The sequence below is a fragment of the Acinonyx jubatus genome, chromosome B2 (assembly GCF_027475565.1).
Source record: "Acinonyx jubatus isolate Ajub_Pintada_27869175 chromosome B2, VMU_Ajub_asm_v1.0, whole genome shotgun sequence".
In the NCBI taxonomy this organism is placed as follows: Eukaryota; Metazoa; Chordata; class Mammalia; order Carnivora; family Felidae; genus Acinonyx; species Acinonyx jubatus.
Window position 1 is genome coordinate 134,012,013 of NC_069385.1, and position 18,191 is coordinate 134,030,203.

Consider the following 18,191-nt stretch of genomic DNA (forward strand, 5'->3'; position numbering starts at 1 on the left):
TGGAAGCAGTATCAGCTGTCGGTTGATCATGTGCGGTTGTCAAACACTGAGCTTCGTTTGGCCAATGCCTGCTTTGGGGGTTCACCCTCCGTGAACATAACAGTGGGTAACCGTTCCCAAACTGTGTATTGAGTGTTCTGAACAACTCACGGCTGACTTGATATGCGCCATTTAAGAAAAGTGGGCAGATCCTCGTATAAAACATGCCCTGTGTGGGCTCATGAACATATTAGCAGGGAAGCTTTATGATTAATGCTTGTAATTCACATGCACGAATGCCGTCGGAACCCTTTTAACTTTGGCACGTCTGGTTCGGGCTGTGCAACAATGTCTGTGCCTTTCTCTTGCATGCAAAACAGGGGTGTTTCGCTTTTAAGGTAAAGTTGAGATTAGGACTTAGAAGCGTGAAGGGCTTCTTCGCCTTAAGGGGACTGACAGGTCTCCGGGAAGCTAGCCTGGGAAGGCATGGCTATTGTCTTGAAATCAAGGGATCTTCCCTGACATACCACCAATTTGGGAAAGGAAAGAGAGTCTGGAAAAGGACTTCACATAGTTAAAATTTGGGGCCAGATTTGCTTTAAATAATTTCTGTTCATCATGTTTGGTGGTAGAGAAAAACACGTCGATTTGATGTGTATGGACTCTGAACGTTTCCTTCATTTTTTATCGTAACTCCCAGGTTTTCTAAGAGTTGCTCACTTTTGTCAAGGGTTCAGTAAGTCTGTTGTTTTTTTTTGTTTTTGTTTATTTTTTACTTGCTGAGTTTCAAGGAAAAAAGGGCATGTCTTACAATGTTTTACAAATTACAAGATTGGGGAATGAGAGAATGTTCATTTCAGTACTTGGTTTTTTGTTTTTTTTTTTTTAAATCCATGTAATGGGAAAGTAGATTTCCTTCCAGTGTAAATGGGCAGATCCTGATGAAGATAATAGGCTTGCCCTTCATCTTTAAGAAGCCCTCCAGGGCTTCTTCCTTCCTGGGTTGGCGTAGAAAGATATTTTTACCTTCACTATAGCTTCTTTCCTTTGGGCACGTTTCTGGACAGGAGCACAATACGGTGGAGAAGGGCTGTGTCTGGATGGTGTGTGACTGGCCGTCCTGTGCGTCTGGGCTCTGCCCCGTTCACATGATACAACTTTGTGCACCTTCTCTCATGTCCCTGGCTCCTTCCTTGTCAGATGGTGGTTGGGACACCTCAAATCTTGGAATTGCTGTGAGGATTATGTCAGTCTTTTTACTTAAAAATAGAAAACATATGGAAAATATATGATATTATATAACGTTTAATTTTAATTTTTTTGCATGTTTATTTGCATTAGAGAGAGAAAGAGAGAGAGAGAGAGTGCATGAGTGGGGGAGAGAAAGAGAGAGAGACAGAGACAGAATCTGAAGCAGGCTCCAGGCTCTGAGCTGTCAGCACAGAGCCCGACGCGGGGCTCGAACTCACAAACGGCGAGATCGTGACCTGAGCCAAAGTCGGATGCTTAACCAACTGAGCCACCAGGGGCCCCAACATTTAATTTTAATACATGATATCTAATATATTTGTTATTGCATCAATATATTTTATAAATAAGTGTATAAATAAAAATATCTAGTATATTTATTAGTAAAAAGCCCAGCAGTTTCACAAACACCCTGGAAACTCACAAAGTGATGTGTCCCTCCCTGCCTCTCCCCTGCAATGGACTCTTTCTGTTCAGACTCATCATTGTGGCCCTGATTGGGTTTTTAGAGCCCATCCTTATCTAGATACACATGTATATCTACTCATCTACTCTTAAATTCCAACAACACATTCTGTGTGACCTCCCTTTAGACTCTTTGTAACTTTTTAAAAAAAGTTTATTTATTTTGAGAAAGAGAAAAAGACAGGGGGAGGAGTAGAGAGAGAGGGAGAGAGAGAAAATCCCAAGCAGGCTATCTACTCTCAGCGCAGAGCCCAACGTGGGGCTCTGTCTCATGAACCATGAGATCAGGATCTGAGCTGAAATCAAGAGGCAGAAGCTTAACCAAGTGAGCCACCCAGGTGCCCCCCTTCTTAGCTTTTTACCGTATCCTTCCAGCACTGTAAATAACATTCCTTTTTCATGTAACACGGCTACAAACTGTTGTTATAATAATTTGTGCAGAAATAATATGTATCACAGAGGAAAGCTCTATTGACCTGTAATGTATAAAACTAAATACAATTCCTCTTCAGTATGGCTTCTCTACTGTAAGAGAAAGAAAGAAAGAAAGTAAGAAAGAAAGTAAGAAAGAAAGAAAGAAAGAAAGAAAGAAAGAAAGAAAGAAAGAAAAGAAAACAAAAGAAAACAAAAGGAAACAAAAGGAAAACGATTTTGGAAGCTCACAAGATCACAGGACCCTGGCATGCTGGGAAGAGGGGAACAACTTGGCTTGTTAGAAGCAGAAATATTCCTTTGATCGTTCACTTCACAAGTCTTAGAGCACATCGTAATGTTTTCCTCAGTGAATTAGACCATCTTACTTTCCGTGGAAGAAATAATTTGCCTATCGCACATTTAGACACCTGCAGTACCCATTTAAGATCTCCCCATTGGTGGCTACTCACAGCTACTCACACCGCGGTTATATTTCACGCACAACTAAAGTTCTCACACTGGAGGGGAAAAAGGGGCCAATCTGCATTTCTTGCCAATGTCACGTTATCCGAGTACCTTGTTCCTGCACCTGCTCTGTACAAACACAATTGTGGTTCGGTCCTAACGGCCAATTACCATTAGCTGATCCTGAGTTTTTGTCAGACAGCCCCGAGGGGCTCACCACGCTGCAGATGCAATCTCGGTCCTAAAACAGTAACATCAGTGAGTATCAACCACGGTCTGTTTCAAGACTGAAAAGGCAGGAATCTGCCAATACAGATGATAGATAAGATCTGTGCGTCCTATTTTTACCCCTGTTCTCCTTCCCCCCAGCAGCTCTGCTCTGCATGACAGGCAAGGTTTCTATGTCCCGTGCCTGTATCTCGATAACCTTTGTTGGTTGTGTTTCATGATGGCATATGTTTCTGTCCCTGCATAGTGCTGAGGGTCCTCTGAAGGAAACCCACCTTCCTTCTGTGTGTCAGTGGGATGGCTGGGGAAGGAAAAGGATGCTTTGCAGGTTAACACATTTTGGCTCAGGCTTCTAAGTGGCAAACTGCTAATTGGGTAACCTGGGAAATTTGTTTAAGCTTCTCGCGCTTCGGTTTCCTGAAGCGTAAAATGGAAATAATAGTTCCATTTTATGGTGTTGATGTGATAACTAAATAAAGTAATAGATAATATACAAATGCACGCACAGATACACATCCCTCACACCCACGTGTCGCTGTTGGAGTAATCTCGATAGGCTAGATTAATCTGCAGTTAAATCGACACCGGGACTTCAGCGGCTTAGAACAGCGCAAGTTCGTGTCTCGGAGCGCATGGCCTGCACAAAGCAGCAGCTACAGTTCCTCACTGCAGGTTACACTTGGCCACCCGGCCCCAGCCATTACCCTCGAGGGGATTTAGACGCTTTTGCAATCCCGCCATGTATATGAAGATCGTGAATCAGAAATATTTGGAGACTGATACCCGTGCCCACTGTATGTGTCTCACAAAACCGAGTCAGGCCTCTGTATGTTAATTTTCTCATTGACAGTACGTTGTGGGGATGCTTCCGAGCCAACTTGTAAAGACATCGCTCATTATTTTTAGTGGCAGCATGCTTTAAATATACCATAATTTATGCAGCCATCTCCTTATTGGTGGGCTTTTTTATTGTATTGCGATCTAAGTACACTTAAGGGCATCTCTGTGGTCAGGTGCTTTTATTCTGTAAGATCACTATCCAGAAGTATCTAAATCGCCAAAATCAACCTGCTTCTGGAAAGAAACATAAGGCTGGGTTCCTACGGCTACACATCTCATTTAAAATGGGATTTATGAGGGGCGCCTGGGTGGCTCAGTCGGTTAGGTGTCCGACTTCAGCTCAGGTCATGATCTCACCGTCTGTGAGTTCGAGCCCCGTGTCGGGCTCTGTACTGACAGCCCAGAGCCTGGATCCTGCTTCGGATTCTGTGTCTCCCTCTCTCTCTCTGCCCCTTCTCTGTTCACTGTGTCTCTCTTTCTCTCCTTCAAAACTAAATAAAACATCCAAAAAAATTTTAAAAATAAGATGGGATTTATGACTTGGAGTAAAATGTAAAGAAACAGACTACTTTGGAACAACAGGCTTCTCACTAATCTTAACCAGTTCTCAACGTCTACCTATTCTCCTCTGTTTTCCCCTGGACATGAGCAGAAATACTTGATCCAAAATTAAAAAAAAAAAAAATTTTACATTTATTTATTTTTGAGAGACAGAGTAAGACAGAGCATGAGCGGGGAAGGGGCAGAGAGAGGGAGACACAGAATCTGAAACAGGCTCCAGGCTCTGAGCTGTCAGCACAGAGCCCGACACGGGGCTCGAACTCACAGACCGTGAGATCATGACCTGAGCTGAAGTCGGACACTTCACCAACTGAGCCACGCAGGCGCCCCCCCCCCCCATCCCAAATTTTAAAGTGTAGACTGAGCGCCTCCATTGGGTATCAGCAATACAGGTTGTAAAGATGCTTGACAAAGAAAATCTTGCAGAAAATATCCTACCAGACTGATCTTCGCATCCCACCCACAGAGATGAGATTCACTCTGACCGCATGGCGGAGTTCTTTGGACCTGAGAACTAGATGACTCGGGTCCTCTTCCCATCCGCGGGAATGCAGAAAGAGAAAGAAACATCCCCAGATAACACTGCAATCAAGCTATAGGCATGTGTTGCTGACGGTTGTCCTTCAAATCACCTCTTTTGTCACCTGTTTTGTCTCAATCCTTTCCCTCTTCCCTTCCCATTGGGGTGCTATCTGCTCAGTGTTTGTACAACAGTTTGCACAGAACAACCCCTTAGTAAGCATAATTACCCAAGCCTACAAGGAAAATTGCTTTCTGTTCAGTTTTAGGGGGAAAAAAAGCAAACCCTTAGCTAAAACAAAACAAAACAAAAATCCCAAAAACGCGTGTGCGTGCACACACACACACAGAAACTGCTCACCCCATTTAGATGTCTCAACCATATTTTTAAGAACTCAAGTTCTAGGGGCGCCTGGGTGGCCCCGTCGGTTGGGCGTCCGACTTCGGCTCAGGTGGCAATCTCATGGTTTGTGGGTTCGAGCCCCGTGTCAGGCTCTGTGCTGACAGCTGGGAGCCTGGAGTCTGCTTCGGATTCTGTGTCTCCCCCTCTCTTCTCTGCTTCTCCCCCACTCATGCTGCCTCTCTCCGTCTCTCAAAAATAAAATAAAACATAAACCATTTTTTTTTAATGAAAAGAAGTTCTAAAACCGGGCACATGAGATTGTTTCTTCAAAGCAGCTGGCCCCTGACTGCTCTCTGGTTCTTCCACCAACAACCTGCCAGATTGGAGTAAGAAATAATAAGGGAAAAGCTAAGGCCAGAAGAACTTTTACTATCGGCTCCAAAACCCATTTTTTGGAAGAACATTGTGGGAGAGACCCTTCTTTCAGGAGAATTAAAGTCTGCCATGGCGCGGCTGCTTTCTAACGTTTATCTACAGGAGTGGCATTCAAAATATCGAATAACTAGACTTCCAAGAGTCAGAACGGATGCTCAACCTGTTAGAACAGATGCCAGCCACAGACAATGCCCTACAGCTGTGCCAGCGCACGGAGCTGAGTATGAGCTGTCCTTATACATCACTGAGTCGCCTGAAGAATTTTCACTGGCCTCCACTCTGCCTGTGTCTCCTTGCTCAGCATACAAATGCATTATGATGAATATAAAAAAGTCTGGAAACTGCATCCCCTTCTTAATGAAAGTCTACTCCAATTCCATTCCATACTTCCCTTCCAGCGTCTGTAAAAAAGAACAAAAACCACACACACACACACACACACACACGGGAACAGCAGTGGTGTGGAACGATTCTGTGTCGGAGACCATGTGGAAGTCATTTTTAACCCTGTTCTTAAATACGTATTTGGTAGATTAGCTTACAGTTCTGGTTTTGTCATCATACACATTTAGATCAAACTAAGAAAAAAATTAGGTGTTTTTCTTAAATTAGAAATGTAACAGGGGCACCTGGGTGGCTCCATTGGCTGAGCGTCTGACTTCGACTCATGTCATGATCTCACTTCGGCTTGTGAGTTCGAGCCCCGTGTCGGGCTCTGTGCTGACAGCTCAGAGCCTGGAGCCTGCTTTGGACTCTCTCTCTCTCTCTCTCTCTCTCTCTCACTAGCTCTCGCTCGCTCTGCCCCTTTACTCATGCTCTGTGTGTGTGTGTGTCTCTCTCTCTCAAGAGTAAGTAAAACATTAAAAAAATCGTGTTAAGAAATATATTGTTAATATTTAGGGAGCGGATGAATTTTCGAGGGCCTGTGTCACAAATTACCACAAAGTTGGTGGCTTAAAACAACAGATACTTATCTTCTTGCAGTCCTGGAGGCCACAAATACAAATTTAAGGTGTGGGCTGGGCCATCTCCCCCCTTCCCGCCCCAGAAGCTCTCTGGAAGATTCCATTTCTCACCTTCTGCCAGCTCCTGGTGACTGTGTCATTTCTTGTGACGACACCACACCAGGCTCTGGTTCTGGTTTCACATCCCCGTCTCGTCTCTTGCCTGTGACTTCCTCACTGTCTGTGTGTCTTTCAGGAGGGCACTTATCATCTAATTCGGGGCCCACCCAAGTCATCCAAGATGATCTCCTCACTACAAGAGCCTTCACTTAGTTGTCTGCAAAGAACCTTTTCCCAAATGTTCCAGGGATTTGATGTGGATGTATCTTTTGGAAGGCCAGTATTCAACCCACCACAGGGAAGGTGGGAACAAGAAAGGAGACAGACAGGGGTGCCTGGCTGGCTCAGTTGGTAGAGCATGTGACTCTTGATCTCGGAGTTGTAAGTGGGAGCCCCGTGTCGGGTATAGAGATTACTTGAAAATAAAATCTTAAAAAAAAAAAAAAAAAGGAGATAGAATCAGGAAAAAACAAAACAAAACAAAACAACTAATGGAGAGCCTGAGTGTAAATTGTAGAAAAAAATGGTGAGGAAGGAAAAAAAAAACCAAAAACCTGTTAAGTCTTTTTATAGATTAAATCTGTGTAGTAATATTTACCTAAGCATAGCTGTGTTGAATGGTTCCACTGCTTTGCCTTGTGTTGACATTAATATTTTGTATTTCTACTCTATCTTTCTCATAAGAGCTTAAGCACGCCATGAGCATTTCCAAATATCTACCCTTTGATATTTTTAAGTTTATTTATTTATTTTGAGAGAGCGTACGAGTGCACGCTCACGAAAGCAGGGAAGGGGCAGAGAGAAAGGGAGAGAGAGAATCCCAAGCGGGCTCCGCACGGTCAGCACAGAGCCCAGTGCGGGGCTCAAACTCACGAATTGTGAGGTCATGACTTGAGCCCAAATCAAGGGTCCAACACTTAACCGACTGAGCCACCCAGCCACCCCTATGCCCTTGGATTTTGACTTCTTTTAAGCCTAATAACTGTTGAGCATTAAAAGTCGGATGGGCAAGGACAGGCAGAAAGCGGAACACAAGCTGAGTTCCGAGTTGATCACAAACCGTTTCTCACATGTGGCCGTGGGGAATTTTACGGTTTCCGGTTGCCTTCGCATCATCACGATGGTGGTGTCCTCTGGAAAGCCCGATTTTCACACGCTGCCTTGCGGGGTATAATGCTCCCGCCAGGCTAAAGATCATCCTGGACCCCCACCCCATCACCATGAACCCCTTCTAGCCTGTGATCTTGCACACTCTCCATGTGGCCACCATGTCTGTCACCACCCCTCTGCCCCCAACTGCTTCAGACCGACGTGCTTCACCACTTCTGTCGATTCCACGTTAATCCCTGCAGAATTCCCTTTACACACGGCTCCCACTCCGAGTATTAAATGCATATTTCTCCCTGGCTGCTTCTAGTTCTAAATTTGCGTGTTTCAGCTGGGTGGGTTCTGTAAATCTCGTATGTCCTTTCGTTGACTGCCTCCTCTCTCCTATTAATTTGTTATTAAAATTTTTTTTAACGTTTATTTATTTTTGAGAGAGAGAGAGAGGGAGGGAGGGAGACACAGAATCCGAAGCAGGCTCCAGGCTCTGAGCTGTCTGCACAGAGCCCGACGCGGGGCTCGAACCCACAAAATGTGGTCATGACCCGAGCCGAAGTTGGACGCTCGGCCGACTGAGCCACCCAGGTGACACTTTCCTATTAAATTTTAAGCTCTGGAAGATCAGGGGTCCTATCTGCTATTTACTTTGAAAGTAGAATGTGTATTCAACTGGTAGGCAATTAATGCTGCTACCGGGCTGAAGCCTAGGGGGTGGTTCTCAAACCCTGATGAACTACTGAGTCATGTGGAAGTCTTGCTAACATGTAGGTTCTGGAGCAGAGCTTGACAAGCTGCATTTCTCCCAACCTCTCAGGTGACCAGGATCTGCCCGTCTAGGGAACTGCACTTTGAGTAGTGAGTCTTAGGGCCCCGAACAAGTTTCAAGTTCAGTGTATCCTGAAGAAGGGATGGGAACAAGACTGCCATGGGGCTAAGTGACACTGAGTGACCGCAGGGAAGCCTTCCTCACTTGGATCCTCTGGGTAAAAATCCCACATAGGCTGCATTGAGAATTCCTGTTACAGGTGACATGATGTTCTGCACTGTTCCTTTTTAGTGCTTCCCTCCTTCCTTTTCAAATTAAAATCCCACAGCTCCTGGGTGGCTCAGGCAGTCGAGTGCCCAACTCTTGATTTCGGCTCAGGTCATGATCCCAAGGTCATGGGGTTGAGCCCCGCGTTGGGCAGCGGGAGTGTGGAGCCTGCTTGAGACTCTCTCTCTCTCTCTCTCTCTCTCTCTCTCTCTCTGCCACCCCTCCCTCACTCACACACTCTCCTTTCTAAAAAAAAAAAAAACTCACAAAAAACCCTCTTTTCAAGAATGCTGTCGGATGATCGTTTTCTTTCATTATCCATACAGGAAGATGATTTTCAATAGCAACAGAGCCGAGCCATGATTGCAAGGATCATAATTCACAGGTTTGTCTTCTGCGGTGACACAAACCCAGACTCTGTATGCACACCTCTTGGCATCAGGAGCCATAGGGACGGTATAGTAATGGATCAGAGGAAGGCTTCACTGAGGTGGCATTCAGGGTAGAGAAGAGGGTCAAGAAAAGACAACCGGATGTGTGTGTGTATCTGTCCCGCTGCCTGCTGAGGGTCACAGGAAGGACAGTGCCGGGGGCCACTGGGCACAGCCATCTTCTTCCAAACTCCCGCCAGCATTAAGGTTTATTGCATCCTGGTCCTTTCTCCAGCCACCTTCTATTGTGACAATAGGAGACAGTGCCTTCTCGGCCTCCCGGTTGGGCCCGAGACACTACAAGTCCCACATCTTCTAAGACCAGCGTGGTCGCCTAGAACTTGCAGCGATGATGGAAATGTTTTACCCTCTGCCCGGACTGATTCAGTAGCTACTAGGTACATGGGACTACCTGGCACGTGAACTGCGGCTGGGGCAACCGAAGGAATGAATTTTAGTTTTGTTTAATTTTAATCAACTTAAGTATAAATAGCCACCGGTGGCCAGTTAGAAGCCGCAAATTCAAGAAAGGGAGTTGAAGGAGATGAATCCCCAGCCAAGGATATGGCACTCAGAGGTATACCTTTGTCTTTTTGAGTTGAATAAAGAGCCCCCATAACGGTGGGGCATCGTTTTTAATATTTGAGCCCAAGCTGGTGGTCGCGGCCGTGTTCTCTGTGCTCTACCACTTGGCCAATTAAAAGAGAGACCCCCCGAGGCTGTAGGTCTGGTTTAGTGTTCCGTGAGTGCATAAAGGATTGCAGCGGGCTTAGCTGTTTTAGTAGGACCATATGGGGTTAATGCAGGTCTCTTGGTCCGTGAGGCATTGAGTAAGGTGGGAAAAACATGCAATTTTAAAAAGCCGTTGAAGAAGAGACGCGTCCTTTTTTTCCCAGAAGGTAGTTAAGAGGTGATACAGTTTAGGGGAGGGATCTGAGGATTTGGAAAAGAGAATAGCAAAGGTTTGCCCGTAACACAACGCAATGCATTCCGTCGTATACCCCCACTGATATAACAGAGGGGTCTTTTGCTATGTCTAGCGTAAGAATTATAATGAGCCAGGGACTGAGTGGTAGGAATCAGACACTGAGTGGATACAGTGAGATTTACCCGTGGCTGGTTCTCGGCTGGTAATCTAGGTGAAAAGAGAAGGGTCCCTGAAGGCCCCAGGGGACCCCAGGAGAGACTAGCTGTCTACTTAAAGAGCCTGCAACTCCAACACGTGAATTCCACGTGAGTCTCTGGCACCTACTTCTCCAGCAGGCTATGGCACCGCTTGACGTCCCAAACTACGTCATGAAGAAGAAACTGCTGATTTGGGCGGAACATTTTGCAGATGAGCCGCAATATCAATGAGGGAGTGGTGGCATTGCAATGATCAGACGCTTATTAGAACGCGGGAATTTGATATCCCCAGTGGACTATTGGCATGTTTATGTGGGAGGGGAACCATCACGTGTGGAACTGGCCCAGTTGGAGGAGAGGCTAGCAGTGACTCGTCTTTGGGGGGGTGTCAGTCACAGGATATTATGAAATTAACTTTGGGGAAAGTTCCTAGAAACCACTAGTGGTGATAATACCTCCTTTGATAGTATTTCAGTGGCCTGGGGGAGAAAAGGGGTTAAGGTCGTGGTTCACAAGGAAGGAGGTTTAATAGGAAGCCTGAGCCCCCAGCCTGGGAGCTAGACCCCCTGGCTCTAAGCACCTGTTTCACCATTCATGCTTTGCATCAAGATCACAGAGGGGAGCTTGTTAAAGCTACAGATTCCTGGCCCTCCACTGACCTCCTAAGCCAGAATCCCAGTGCCCAGTGTCCCCAAAGCTCTACTTTTTTAAAAGTTCATTTAGCTTTTGAGACACACACATACAGACACACAGAGCACAAGCAGGGGAGGGACAGAGACAGAGGGAGACGCAGAATCCAAAGCAGGCTCCAGGCTCTGAGCTGTCAGCACAGAGCCCGACACGGGGCTTGAATTCACGAACTGCGAGATCATGCCCTGAGCCGAAGTCAGAAAGCTTAACCGACTGAGCCACCCAGGTGCCCCAAATCTCTATTTTTTAAATAAGTACCCAAGGTGGTTGTGATTTACGGCTTCTCCAAGCCTTAGTTCTCTGAAAGGTGATAGAGAATTTGGCAATATCCGAGTCAAGATTACCGTAATAGACATAGTATGATTTAGTTTTTGTAAAGCGCACGACAAACTCGATTAACTCGTATCGGTTACAACCCCACGGAGCCATGGGTTTGCCTTATTTAAGACACTTCTCTCTTTGGACATCTCGATAGATGTCATTCGCCTGGCTGAGCCTTCTTCACCGTGCTAAGACAGCTGGGGGGAACCTTCGAGCCAAATGAGCTGGGTTCCCTGAATTGCAAGTTGTTTCTGAGGATTGATAAAAGCAGCCTTTCCTGTTCTGTGTTATTCTAAGTTTGAAGGACGCCGGTGGAAGGCCCCCTTTCAGGTTGGGGGGATTTTTACGCAGGGTGAAAAGATCAGTTATGCCCTAACAGGTTGCCGGCTCCGGCGAAAAGTCAAGGGCGGTGGGCTGGACCCAGCAGAGAATGGTGATGTGTTCTGGCCCACGAGAGGGGCGCTCGCACCCCGAGGGCTCCGAGCGCAGCTGCCTCCGGTGTGGCCCATCTTGCTTGCATTTGGCGGCGCGAGGCTCCAAGACCAGGGGGAGGGGGAGGCTGGCGTCCTGCCCCCGAGCTGGAGAGGGAGCGAAGGTAGCTGCAAAGCCCAGCAGGCGCGAATCGCCGGGGCCCAGATTGACGGAGGGTGGGGCCGAGGGGAGGCAGTGCACGCGAGGCCGCGGGAGAGGTGGGCGCGCCGCGTCCCAGGTGCGACCGCCGAGCGCCTCCCGGAAGCCCTCCTTGCGCCGCGGGGTTCGGATTGGCTCGGGCGGCGAGGTCGAGACCCTTTCGGCGCCTTCCCCACCCCACCCCCCTCGACCCGCCCCGCGGCGGTGGCGATGCCGTAGAGACGCGGGCGCGGGGCCGGGCGGGGGCATGCTGGCCGAGCGGCGGGGCGCCGGTGGCAGCGCGCGGGGGCTCGAGCGGCGCCCGGCCCGGGGCGCCCGGGGGCCGGATGGCGGAGCCCACGCGCGCCGCGGAGCCGGGGAGGTTTGCGCTCCGCTCGCCGCGCTGCAGGGAGGGCGCGGTGCCAGCAGCGAGCGCCCAGGGACCCAAAAAGAAAGCTTTTTATTTGCCGAAGATGAAGCCCCTGAAGGAGCCCGCCCCCAACAACAACAACGTGTCCTTTGTGATCCATTGTCAACTGGGCAAGGAGATCAAACACATTTGCAGCAACTGCAGTCGGGGGGAGGACGCCCGGGACGGTGAGTGCCGAGGCCCGTCGGGGCGGCGGCGAGCGCGGGAGGCGGGGAGGTGGCGCGGCCGGTCCCCAGTTCGGGGGCGCCGCCGGCGTGTCTCCCCGGCGAACTGCGGGGACATCCGCCCGCCCGGCACTTTGCGGAGTGCAGCCCGGAGCCACACCGGGACCGCATCCGAGCAGCTGTATTTGCAGCCTCAAATGAGGGCTTTGAAACAGTTAAATGGGCAGCTCTGGGATTTCCTCTCGGGGAGGTGGGGTTTGGGGAGGGGGGTGGGGTGGAGATTTGTCAGCGGTAGCATTAGTAGCTTTAAAAAGGTGATTACACCTGCTTTCCTAGCTTTCCGGGCTTCTTAGCCATTCATTCTCCCTCCCATCTTTGCGCTCTGATGGGCTTTGCCCGGGGCGGCGTTACAGATGTGGGGTTCGGGTGGGTTCACTTTGGAGAGGCGGTTCGGCCTCGGCCACGGCGCCCTGGAGACTTGTGGAGTTGTTGAATGATTTCTGTTTGGAGTGAAACATGGCTGTGATTTTTGGAGCGCAGCTGCCGGGGGCCCTCTTGGAATGATGCCCCAGTGGCCAAAACGTGGGAGGTGGGGGAGGGGCCGGCAGCGGCTTCCTGCAGGTGAGCCCGTGCGGGTGGGAGCCCGAGAGCTCCCCCAGACCTGATCTGAAGTGGGGCGGGGAAAGGGTGCCGGGCCGCCAGCGACTCTGGGCTGCAGGAGCCCAGAACGAGGGACAGCTGGCGCGGACCAGGCAGCAGCCTCTGCAGATGTGGACGCGCCCGTGCATTTGTCCGGAGCCTCCTGGCGGTTCCGAAGCAGCTCACAGAGCCGACTCCGGAGGGCCCCTGAAGGTCGCGGAAAAGTTTTGGGCGGTAGGTTTTGCAGGGAGAGCATGAGCTCCTGGCCAGCCAGAAGCTCATGGCCTCGCTGACACGCACACTTGCTTGGGCAGGCAGATTTTCCCATCCACCAGGAGGGTTTTCCTTCTTCCCTTTGGAAGAACAGAGAGTATCCCTCCTCCGGTCCTTGTGGGCCTCTTCAAGTGCAGAGTAATGAAGCGACTGTGGCTTGGCTAATGTCTTTTCAAAATTAGAGTCCTGCCCGTGTAATGATACTTTTCTTTGATTAAACTGTGAGAGAGGCTATGCAGGATGGCACCAGGCATGCAGAAGGGGACCTGGGGCCCTCCTGGCGCACAGAGCACACGTGTGCAGTGAATCTCCTGTGAGGTGTGGGGGAGGAGATCCTTTCATGAGAAGCACACACTTACCGACTTGCGGTTTGGTCCTTTGGGTGCTGTATAAACTGAGGGCGCTTCTGGAATATAAACGGATGAACGGGATGATGCAAAAGCAGACTTTTGCCATGTAATGAATGTGATAGAGCATGAGATGCAGGCTAAACTGTTCAGTGAATCAGTCTGTGGACTGATGTGCTCCACACATGGGCTGCTTTCACAGCCTTGGGACTTGATTTAAATTAGGATCGGGAAATGTGGCTACAGCAAGGAAAGGTTCCGTGTCTGCACTCAAGGATGCGTGGTTACCCAGGGGTATGAATGCTGTCCTTGGTACGCGTGTTGGTGCACACGGTCAGAGGAGACAGGCTTGTATTTTTAGCATATGGCACCTATTTATGCTTGGAACACGCATCATCTCTGCGGTCTCAAACACTCTGGAATGCCTTAAGGAACGCCCTGTGGATGTTCGCGTATCCTCTGATGCAACTAAAGTATTTAATTCAAAGGATGCTAGTATGGGGGAGACCTCAGGTGACCGTGTCTAGGCGGCTAACCCTGCCTTCCTAATGCGTGTGGTGCACTCCTGTAGTCCAGGAAATAGAAGGAGGTTGAGTTTCGCCCTTCTATTATGGCCGGAGCCCCGAACAGTGCTGCCCGCTGTCAAACGGAAGGAAGTTCCAGTAAATTTCACTTCCTGCAAAGGTGAACCTCGTAGGATGGCTCCTCATGAGTGAACTTTTCTGTTCGAGAAGTTCTCTAGAAGCTCTTTTCGACGTGACTCCTCTTTTCTGTATGCCGGGAGAGCCAACTCTTTTGAAGGGAATGTGGAGGAAAGATAGTCCTGCAAACAGATTTGGTGGGGCTCCATGGAGGAGGAGTTTTCCTGCGTTGTTTCCAGCACCATGAATGTGTCTGGTTTCTCGTGCGGCATTGAGGAGGCCACTTAGTGGCAACCCAGGAAAATTGTGGTCGTGTTGGCACGTCTTCACTTGAAATGTTACGTGGGCAATATCTTACAGAGGCCTTGCTCACGGACTCTCTCACTCGATTTCTTTATATAGAAGATGGCAGGGGTGCCTGGGTGGCTCAGTCGGTTAAGCGGCCGACTTCGGCTCAGGTCATGATCTCGCGGTCTGTGAGTTTGAGCCCCGTGTCGGGCTCTGTGCTGCCAGCTCGAAGCCTGGAGCCTGTTTCGGATTCTGTGTCTCTCCCTCTCTGCCCCTCCCCCACTTGTGTCCGTCTGTCTCTCAAAAATAAAACATTAAAAAAAAAAAAGAAGATGGCAGTTATTTTAAACATATTTAAAAGCAAATTTTGTTAACTTTCAGTTAAAGACCACCTGTAACTAAAAATATTGGCTACCATAGAATACACTTTAAAAAGAAGTATTTCTGGCTGAGCATTCATTAAAGGTGAAATTACATTTATCAATTGCCATTTTACTTAAGAGTGTTAAAAAAAAAAAAAAAAGTTCCTGATATCTACTGACTAGTATTAAAGATGCTTTGCTGACCTTATTCGAAGTAAACTTTTACTTAAAAAAAAAATTGTAAACTACAGGTCACCACTAATGGTCAACGATAGGTTTGTTTCGTTCATTTTTGCTGTTTTGGTGACATTACTGAAGCCATTTGCAAATCAGGAAACAAGCTTCTGTTGCATTTCAGTGCTAAAGGCCAAGTACACAGAGCAAGTACAGGGTAGAAGAAAGATTCAAACCCTCGTGTGTTTGTCTCTAAAATCAAGGCGCTTTCCATCTTGCCATCAAATTGATTTTAAGTGTCACCCACACTGAATGTAGAGCATTAGGTACTATGGTGTGTGTGTGTGTGTGTGTGTGTGTGTTCTATACATGTGCAGAGTTAATAGACCATGTTTATTAGGATATGGAATTAGAATTGCAGAACTTCCTAGTACATTATTTTTTTTAATCTGCCTTATCTACTTGACAGGTTGGAATTGGTAGGAACAGAGGGAGAGAAAGTTTTAGCTAAGTAGAGTAGAAGTAATGCACATTGTAAAGCTATAAGAAACACGGCTAAATCATCACAGAACTTGCATTGGAAGTCAATATGAGAATATGATTTAATTTACAAATAGTTGAAAATCAACTTTAAGGAGGAATCTATTCTAGAAGGCAAGGTATTTCTGTATATAATTTTATACATACTTACATACTGTATTTTCTATTCTTATTTGAATCCCTTTTAAGTCTGTTAATAGGGAGGGATCACCATAGGAATTATAACATCATGAATCCTTACTAAGATGTAATGTCAAGTAATTGTAATAGAAATAAAATATTTTTAACATTTTAAAACACTTTAGGACAATTTTGAGGGACACCTGGGTGGCTCAGTTGGTTAAGCGTCTGACTCTTGATCTCAGCTCAGGTCTTGATCTCAGGGTTATGAGTTGAAGCCCCACATTGGGCTCCACGCTGGGCATGAAGCCTGCTTAAAACAAACAACAACAAAAAGAACAAAAATACTTGGAAGCTTCTGTCTTACGGTGGCATATTTTAAAAGTAATCAAATGATTTAGAGATAAGACCTACTGATTGCAGATTGCTGTGCCTTTCACATATGATTGATCAATATTTCAAGGTTGCCATTTTACTAAACATGATTTCTACTCAAATATTCACATAGAAATTCACGAATCCATTGACTCACTAGATACATTTCCAAATTTTGTTTACGGATTAGAAATATTTTCCGTGTTTCCTAGTGGATTCCAATTGGAACTTTTTTTTTCAAAAAATTTTTTTAATGTTTATTCATTTTTGAGACAGACAGAACAGAGACAGAGCATGAGCAGGGGAGGGGCAGAGAGCAAGGGAGACACAGAATCTGAAACAGGCTCCAGGCTCTGAGTTGTCAGCACAGAGCCCGACGCAGGGCTCGAACTCATGGACCGTGAGATCATGACCTGAGCCGAAGTCGGATGCTTAACCGACTGAGCCACCCAGGCGCCCCAAGAACTTTTTTTAAGTGCATTTATTTTGAGAGGAGGAGGGGAAGAGAGAGTGGAAGAGAGAGAATCCCAAGCAGGCGTCTCACCATCAGCACAGAGCCTGATGTGGGGCTCGAACATCATTAACGTGAGCCGAAACCAAGAGTTGGATGCTTAACCGACTGGGCCACCCAGGCGCCCCTCCAATGGAAACTTTTAGAGTGACAACAGTTTGTCCTAATATTCCTCTGTGACTGACTCTAGGGCTCATTCAGCAAGATAGCCTTTTGGGAGAGAATGCCTTTTGGATTTCTGTGGGTCAGAGCCCTCATTTTGCAGGTGAGAAAATTGAGGTGCATAATGGTCAGGCGAACAGTCCCTCATGGACCCAATCACCAGTCGGTGTCAGGGCTACTAACCGAACCTATTCCTTCGTGAAGGAAGCCGTTTCTAGTAATGGCCCAAGACTGGCTCCTGACTTCTGCACTCACTAGCTGGGTCACTTTAGGATACCACGGTATCCTTTCCTGTGTGTGCAGAACGAAAGCACCCATTTCTACTCTGCATTTAAGAGTTAAAACCCATGCCTCTAATAAGTCCGGTGGAGTAGAAATGAGACTAGGGAAGAGCCCCTTCAGCATTGCACAAGTCAGGAGAATTTTGTTGTTGTTTTAAAGCCTTTGCAACGGTGACCAGTTACGTTCTAGGTAAAAAGACTCACGTGTAGATCTGAATTTACAACGGCTAAGCTTTTGTTTTTGGTCTGTTGAGGAATCAAAAAAACGGGCAAGGGGAGATCTAGTTGTTTCTCCGAGAGGAAGAGGAAAGGCCAGGAGCTGAAGGAAGTAGTGACTGGAGGGATGTCTGGGTGGCACAGCGAGTTAAGCGTCTTGATCTTGGCTCGCGTCATGATTTCGAGGTTCATGAGTTTGAGCGCTGACGGTGTGGAGCCCGCTTGGAGTTCTCTCTCCTTCTCTCTGCCCCTCCCCCACTTGCCCTCTCTCTTTCCCTCCAAAAGAAAGAAAGAAACTTTAAAAAATATACTTAAAAACAAAGAGAAGTGATCGGAGGATTTAATGGACGTGGGCCTGATGAGCCCTCAGAGTCAAAGGGACGGCTCTGGAGGACGTGGTCCTCCAGCAAGAGACGGAGGCAGGAAGCTGCTTCCTTAAGGTCAGGAGAGCCTAGGAAAAGCTCTGACTTGGGCTGAGCATAGAGACTGTGTGGAACCCTGGAAAGGGCACTCGCTCAGCCAGTAGGGCAGAACGGAGAGGAAGGGCTTAGCAAGATGTTGGGACTGGTGTACTGAGCGCGGAATGTTAATGCAGTTGGGTTCTTAAAACTTTCTTGCAAAGCGTCATGGACTCCCGTTGGAGCCTTTGACTGATTGTCTTACAATAGTGTTAAAATCAGCAGCTGGAGTGTGCCGGGCCCCCTTGGCTTAGCGATAGACACCAACAGGTACAACAACCAATTACGGCCTTTGAAGAGTCTGGACTTGAGTGAGAACAGCAGGAAGTAAACTGC

The 18,191-nt window shown here is 47.7% G+C and overlaps 1 protein-coding gene across 10 annotated transcripts in view; it reads left to right on the forward strand.

Annotated features, from left to right (window-relative positions):
- The window catches only part of PHACTR1 (phosphatase and actin regulator 1), a 560,468-nt gene that overhangs the window by 289,124 nt on the left and 253,153 nt on the right, over positions 1–18,191 (forward strand). Inside the window, exon 1 of one of the 10 annotated variants that reach the window (XM_027040304.2) lies at positions 12,207–12,471. The exons of the other annotated variants lie outside the window; for them this stretch is intronic. Within the exon in view, the coding sequence (XP_026896105.1) occupies positions 12,222–12,471 (250 nt within the window). The 5' untranslated portion in view covers positions 12,207–12,221. Of the gene's footprint in view, positions 1–12,206; positions 12,472–18,191 lie in introns of those variants that run through there. 10 annotated transcript variants of the gene reach the window in all.